Consider the following 7,967-nt stretch of genomic DNA (forward strand, 5'->3'; position numbering starts at 1 on the left):
AATTGCCTTTAGCGAGTATACTTGCTCATCTCTAGTAAGGAGCAAAAGTATCTGAAAAGAAATAAAAAGCGGAGTGGTGTGTCACTGTTGCCTTGAGATCCTGGTTTAGATACTCCCCATGGCCAATATATGCATGGAATTTGTATATTCTCCTCGTCATTGTGTGGGTCCCTCAAACACAGTATATCGGCCCGAGTTCCATGCTTCGCTGAGATAGAGAAATGACTTTGTTCTTCACTGGGAACAAAGTCTGATGTGAGCGATTGCAGTGTCTTAGTATATGTTGGCATTCTATAAGCAACTCAAACCAAAAACACCCAAACAACTTAAAGCAATAGGTTTTAATGGCACCATAGAGATTTATCACATAAACATAATAAAAAGATGCCAGTATTAGAATTGTTTCCTAGTGAACTGAGAAGCTTTACCCCAATATTTCAAGTGGACTTCCAGAGATAGTAAAGTACAAGCGCTTGACTGTCAATGGCAGTCACACCGAAATGACTGGAGTGGCAGAACACATGGTCAACTGCCATTAGGTTCATTCAGGGGTACTTGGCACTCCAATTATTATGTTTGGGAGGTCTGGCGACTGCACCCCCTCCGATTAGGTGGTTATTCCCTCTTCTGTGGATAGGAGAATAACTTACAATCTTCGTAAAATCCCTTTAAGCATGGTCTGTTTACTAAATGGTTGTCTCGTTTTATAGAGATAAAAGAACCACTTTAATAAGTGTTTTCATTGTTAATACACTTATACCACAAGGCCTTCCTAGCAGAAATCCACACTGCCATCTAGTGGCCATTTAAAAAGCACTCCTGATTCTCCCGACTACAAAACGGCTGGGTCATCTCACAAAAGCAGTAGTAAAAAAAAAACGTTTTAACTTTGTAGAACAGAAATAATCTTTTCTTCTCAGTTATATGGTGTTTTTCTTCTAACATCTCCTTTCCTTATATGCGTTCTGATAAATACACAGCGGCCCGACATCCCACTTGTATGGTGTTCTTCAGCAGGAAGTATGCTGGAGCCTGCAAACAAGATAGCAGACTTTTACTATTTCAGATAGGCAGTCACTAGAATACAAAAGTCATCAGCAAATATAATTTCTTTCCTCATCCATAAAAAATAGTTTATTAGATACATGTGTCTAAGAGGGTGACAACCAGTGGCTATAGGGGGGGGGGGGGGTCACAGTGGTTGCAGTTAGGACTCAGCTCCTCTGCCTGGGAAGTCCAAGGCCTACCTCCCCTCATTGGCAACCTGGGCTGACGTTTCTGGTTCCCCCCACCCCAAAACTCCGGTGATACCCAAACAAGCCTTTCTTCCTACTCCCATTGTGCTCCCGTCTGAGAAATCGTACAGCGTGTATAGAATGGCCAAACTCCTTCCCCCATGTCAGAGCTCATGCAGTACTCCGAGAGCCGGGGTACAAGGGGAAATGATCGTCGAAGTTTTGGGGTGGAGGAACGCGGAGGGTGTCTTTGGAGGTTGTGAGGGCACAAGGAGCGGGCCCTATTAGGATGTGGAGGCACAAATAGAGCGCTTTTAGAATGTGTTGGCATAGAGGGGCTCCTATTGGTTTCTGAAGGGCACAAAGTAGGCAGTATTACTTTTTAAGAAGGGGCGCAAAAAGAGGAATTTTAAGTCTGTGGAGAAGGGCACTAATACTGTATGGCACAAAGGAGGCATTACCTCTTGTAGTTGGCACTATAGGGGAATTGTTACGCTTCGCCAGCACGATTGCTTTTTGGGGCACAAAAGGGAAAAACTAACATTTGTGACAAAAATAAAGTAGTGATCGTAGAGGGGACAAAATAAGCCACGCAACACACTGCAAGCTGCAGTAAACTGCACCACTTTGGCCTGTTGTATTTGTACGGAGATGGTTTTGTTCAGAATTAAATTCAAGAGTTTGAAGCAAACGGACATTACTGACCGTTCCCGTTTCTGTCCAGAAAAAGAACTCTTTTGTGCATTTACTCCAAGTATCTGTAGCAGAAGAGGGAACGGTGGCGTCACGAGTGACAACTGAATTTAAGGTAACCCCCAGCTACAACCCCTGTGACCTCCCCCAGCAGTGGTATGGTAGGGTTCTGAGCTACCCCCCAGGGGAGGAGATGGTAGAGAAACTATGCTTCCCCTGCAAAAAAAAAAAAAAAAAATTATATATAATTTTCGCTCCATGCAGCCACTTTGTCCTCCGTGCCCGTTGTTTACAGGCTACAGTCAACCTGTTTATGAAACGTTATAGGCTGCTGCAGCCAATGTCAGAGCTTAGCAATCGTGCACCAAGTTCTGTCATTCGCTACAACAGCCTTGGACATTCCTTAAACCGGCTGCTGTAGCCTGTAAAATGACATCACAAGGGAAACCTGAAGAGGCGCTGCGGGGAGCCAGAGAGGTGTGAATATGCCTGTATGTTCTTACAGAGAAGAGCACACTTTTTTTTCCCTCAAAGCTATCTTGGACAAAACCCTTTAAGACTAGTTGTAAAGTTGCTTCCCTGTTCATCTATAGGCATTGGAACAAAACGAAAAGATACAGTTGTAAATATGGACATAACTTAGAAAAGGTTCCCGGAAACCATTCAGTTTCTTACCAGTTCTGCATCATGTTCCAGTCCAGTATCGTGGTGCTCCATTTCTTCATCCCGAAATGTCTTTATAGTCTATGGATTAAAAGTCAAATCGATACAAGAAAATGTTATGCTGCATTCATGAACAGATAATGAACAATAGCTGGGAGACTATGTAATCCCATAGGTTACTTCAGGAAGCCTTGGCCCCACAGATTCCCGGCTGCACTCCCGTCTACCTGTAGTAACTCCTTGTGCTTCTCAGGATCCGTCTCCATAAGTGCTCTGATCTGGTTGTTGTAATGATTAGATATGGTCTCCTCTACGGCCACAGTACAGGCCATTGCACCTTTCCTCCCCAGTAGCGCAGTCCCAAACCCTGATAAAATATGAAATTCACTGTATGGGTTAGTATGTAGGTTGGAAAAGCATTTCTATAACTAGTTTAATCTTAAAAGTATCAGAAGAAAGAAAAAAAAAATCATCCTTGAATGCCGAAGGACAGTTGGCCATAGACATGGTGGTGTTTTCCCCTAACAAATATATGCCCCCTCCCCAGATCAGCCATGACTGACAGGTGTCTATATATAAAGATAAAGCTGTGATCGCCCTAAAAAGAGTAAACCATGGCTCCATAGGATTGTGGAGCATCTGTCACTGCAGGCAGGGCAGTACAATCTGCTAGTAGGCATCCTACTCCATCCTACTTATTACAGGAATTACCTCTCCTTCTACATTATTCCCCAGGTCCATTACAAAGTTGCAAAAGCGCTCACCCAAAGCAAATCCCGCCACGTTCCAGAATGGCAGCAGCGCCGTCGGCCGCACTCTGTTCGAAACCATTAACTCATTAAACTTCTTCAAATGTTCCTTCTCCTGATCCCACATGTGCTGTAACAACAAAGACACAAATGCGCATTATAAGAGCGCTGCCGGAACTTCCCAGTGATATATTTCCAGGACTGGTGCGAGGTCGTAGACATATAGTGTGGGAATGGGGCCGCAGAGGATGTCAGCTGTTCATTCTACCTGCTCAGGATGACGAATAACTCTGATCACGATCGTTTTAATACCTTACATACTGCGGTCAATAATGATCACAGTATGTGAGGTTAGGCAGAGGGATTCCTGTTACCCCATCAGAGCTCTCACAACACCATTCCAGGGTATCAATGGGTTTCCAGGGCAGCAGAGTGCCTAATAGCTAGCTCTCCATTTCATTTTTGCCACATAAAACATTTTGTGCAGGAGAAAGGCATTATTGTTGCATTTTATTCTGGGTTTATATTTTTTTTAAATTAATAAAAAAAAAACAAAACTTTTTTTTAAAAGTCCTATTAAGAGATTACTTGATCAGCTCCCCCATAGTGGGACTGAAACAAAAAAGCTTTAGGAAAATGTGAATAAATGATTCTATTGATAGCATAAAAATACATTTTTTCCCATATAAAATGTTTTGTTATAGGAGATATCATGTAATAAAATATATAAATACTAGAGATGAGCGAGCGTACTCGCTAAGGCAAACTACTCGAGCGAGTAGTGCCTTATGTGAGTACCTCCCTGCTCGTCTCTAAAGATTCGGGTGCCGGCGGGGAGCAGCGGGAGTGAGCAGGGGGGAGAGAGAGTGAGAGAGAGATCTCCACCCCCCCCCCCCTTTCCTCCACGCCGCTCCCCGCCCCCCGCCGGCACCCGAATCTTTAGAGACGAGCGGGCAGGTACTCACATAAGGCACTACTCGCTCGAGTAGTTTGCCTTAGCGAGTACGCTCGCTCATCTCTAATAAATACATAAATTGGTATTACAACTGTAACAATCCGTACGATTAAAGTAATGTATTATTTACCCCGCATGGTGAACACCAAGGAAAAAAAGAACACAAAAGAACCCCAACTACACCAGAACACCTGTTTTTGCTCTCGTCACTTCCCCTAAAAAGTGATCAAAAAGTCGCTTGTGATTATCGGCTCTACCATGTCCAGCCGAGGTTTCAACTTGAACAGTGCACCGTCCACAGCCCGGTCTTCCACGTTTTAGGGACATGGCAACAGTCAGACTGGTAGCACTTTTCTTTATATCAACTTCATATGAACGTTGCTTGGTAACTTGACTCTCCCTAGCAGTGCTGTTGGCTGAAGCACAACGGCGCAGCTAGACTTAACATAGGAACTTTGCCCCGGCCTGACAGTCACTCCATGTATCACACTCACATTTTATGATTTTATGGCGGTGGGGATGGTGTCACAAATCATCCACCAAAGGTTACGTAAAGGGATCAAAGTGCGGTGCAAGGAAAAACCCGTAGGCTTCTTTATATTAGATGTATAAATTTGGTGTTGACGTAATGTATTAAGTCAGCATGTCATTTATACTTTATGGCGAAAGCCATAAAAAACTAAAACCCTCAAAATTGTGAAATTACAAACATAACCTGCGCAACAGTTTGAGACCTTTTCTCCAGCATGAGGTGCAAACTGCGTTATAAATTCCCCCATGTCTGATCCTGCGGTCGGGTATTACTGACTTCCAACTGCCCCTTCAAATACTGTCTGTAGGGCGGTGGAAAGAAGATAGCACAAGGCTACAGGGATATATGACCCCCGGCACCAACTGCATCCAATGCCTATGTACCGAGTCACCTGAATGATGGGTCCTACTGACGAGCGGCCCAACACAGCCATCTGTCCAGCATATATACGGTTAGCGCCATATTCCCCAGCATGGTCTACTCGGATTATTCGGTCCAGCAAGGCCTTTTCTTCATCAGTGTAGAGCCCAGAGCTGTGATGTCTGATGGACCCAGCATGGCCGGCCGCACAATATTGGCCCTTTATTCCTATTAATGAGAAGAGAAACAAGTATTATAAACACGTAATATGCAGGGTTTTCACAACAGCAGTAACTACTATACACAAGTACCAAAGTATGTAACATAATGGACACATCTACCCTATTATTCAGAGTTTGTGTGTGTGTGTGTGGGGGGGGGGGGGGGGGGGGGGTGGAGCAGCCAATCAGAGGGAGGGAGGGTTTTACACAAGACAATTGTTGGGCATATGACCCCATGATCGATGATCGCTCAGTGAATGGAGGCGCAGCGCATGAAGATCACTTCCGGCCGCCCACCTCCATTCACAGATGAGTGACTGCCTGTTTACACCGGCCAATCATTGTTTGATTTTATGCTTGCAGCAATTGAACAACCGATAAGCAAATGAAGTATCAGTCGCCGGTCAGTCGCTGACAGTATTTACATTGAACTATTATAGTTCAGATTCCCGCGATCCAGCGATAAACTGCACAATAATGGTTCCAAGTAAAAGGGCTTTAAGGCAGGAAATCCCGACTGTAAGGTCTCATGCCCACGGCCGTGACGGGCTCCGCAAGCAGAATACCGTAGCGGAGTCCATCACGGCGCCCCCCAAAGACCCCATACTTACCTCCGGATCCGCTGCGCGAAGTTCCGCATCACGCTCCGGCGCGCATACGTCCTATGACGCGCCGGCAGCGTCATATAACGCGGTCGGCGTGATTCACGCTATACTTCCGCTGTGCTACAGCAGAAGTATAGCGTGACGGGCGGCTTCCATTGACTACAATGGAAGCCGTCCATGTGTATACCTGCAGCAAATAGGAGGTGGCAATGCGAATGCCGAGGAAGGTGGCGTCACGGACATGCAAAAAGTTTTTTCCCCAAATTCTCCGGATGCGCATCAAAACACTCCCCCTTGGCAATGCCGCTGCATTTGATACGTGGAGAAATAATGCAAGCACGGATGGGCAGAGTCATGGGGCCCGCTGCATTGCTTTCTAGGGGAGATAAAAGAGAGTTTTGTTAATTAGGTCATGTCAACTATTTAATTTTTTTAACGTGGGACAGCCCCTTTAAAGGGCTCACCAGGAGTATCCGGCTGGAGGTGTAATAACTAGAGATGAGCGAGCATACTCACTAAGGGCAATTGCTCGAGCGAGCATTGCCCTTAGCGAGTACCTACCTGCTCGGCGGGCGGGGAGCTGCGGGGGGAGAGCGGGGAGATCTCTCTCTCCCTCTCTCCTCCCCGCTCTCCCCTGCTGACTGCCGCAACTCACCGCTCCCCCGCGCCGGCACCTGAACCTTGTTTCTCGAGCGGGCAGGTACCCTCTAAGGGCAATGCTCGCTCGAGCAATTGCCCTTAGCGAGTATGCTCGCTCATCTCTAGTAATAATGCTGTAGCTGCTAATCTTCAGCCTTATATTACAGCTGACATTTCATCCAGGGGCGGCGGTCTTGGCAAGCAGACACAATAGGGGGTGGGAGGCCCTATAGACTGGCTGTATGCGGAATCCACGGTGGGCATTCTGCAGTGCATTCCAGCTGTGAGCCCGGCCGTGGCCCTGCCTACGGCCATGTAATTGTACAGCCATGTAATTGTATTGCGTATGACCGCATACTCACACAGGCGGTCATGCGCAGTACAAGGTCTTTTGTTTGTATTTCCCGCACCGTCGCTTAGCGATGACGCAGATACCCGCAGCCCGTACACAATGTAGTTACGTATGGGCTGCGGATATATCCGTGATCATGGAGCACAATGGGCTCTATGTTGCAGATATCCGCGGTAAAATCGAACCTGCTGCGTTCTGTTTTCTGCAAGTGGATTACGCAATTCTGACCCGCTAATGTGAGCGAAAGTGCGTAATTCAATGCATTTGACTGAGCAGCGCATTACCGCTATGTGGTTGTGTGAGACCGGCCTTAGACAGCATCCCTATAGAGCCCAGTAATCCCTGGTCCATAGATGTGTGCACACCGCCCCCTATGGTCCATAGATGTGTGCACACCGCCCCCTACAGCTCATGTAGCAGCCAGAAACCCCATACGTCTCCTTCCTGCAGCTATATGGCCCCCCATAGACGCAAACCAGTGATGTGTAATACATCTCCAAGCAACAACCTGCCCCGCTTACAATGTCAGAATGCTGGGAGTTGTAGTGCTAGCAGAGTAGAGCAAGCACAGCGCCACTGCTGGCAGGAGCTGCACATAAGAGGGCTGTATACATAGATATATACGGTACTACCGTAGTGACCCGGACTCCTGGACAGACTGCAGCACACTCGCCGGAGCCTCCACAGCCCCACAGTCCTCTCCATATTACTTTCTGTCTTCGACCTTCCCTCTCCACAGACCTGCCATACTAGAGGTTAGAGTGGAGTTGCTGGAAAGAGATGTGACGTCAGACGGTCAGGTGACATTTTCCGGTCACATGACTCTAAAGCAGAACCAGGCTGTGTGATTCCAGAGCTGTGGAGTAGGCACTGGCGGCAAAGAGAAGGTCTGGAGGCGGTGGGGAAGTTGAAAAAGCACATGGGGGCAGTGTGACCTGTCAGATAACATTGGTCGCTCCCCTC

At 46.8% G+C, this 7,967-nt stretch overlaps 1 protein-coding gene across 1 annotated transcript; it reads right to left on the reverse strand.

Annotated features, from left to right (window-relative positions):
• Window positions 1–326: 326 nt before the first annotated feature.
• On the reverse strand, window positions 327–7,925 carry COQ7 (coenzyme Q7, hydroxylase). The gene is made up of 6 exons (XM_066576247.1): window positions 7,637–7,925; window positions 5,219–5,415; window positions 3,356–3,470; window positions 2,819–2,958; window positions 2,604–2,672; window positions 327–1,032 (listed from the first exon to the last, which is right to left on the reverse strand). The coding sequence occupies exons 1-6, from the start codon at window positions 7,707–7,709 to the stop codon at window positions 955–957; spliced, it is 672 nt and encodes a 223-aa protein (XP_066432344.1). The 5' UTR covers window positions 7,710–7,925; the 3' UTR covers window positions 327–954.
• Between the last annotated feature and the right edge of the window lie 42 nt (window positions 7,926–7,967).

Source organism: Eleutherodactylus coqui, chromosome 8 (assembly GCF_035609145.1).
Source record: "Eleutherodactylus coqui strain aEleCoq1 chromosome 8, aEleCoq1.hap1, whole genome shotgun sequence".
NCBI lineage: Eukaryota > Metazoa > Chordata > Amphibia > Anura > Eleutherodactylidae > Eleutherodactylus > Eleutherodactylus coqui.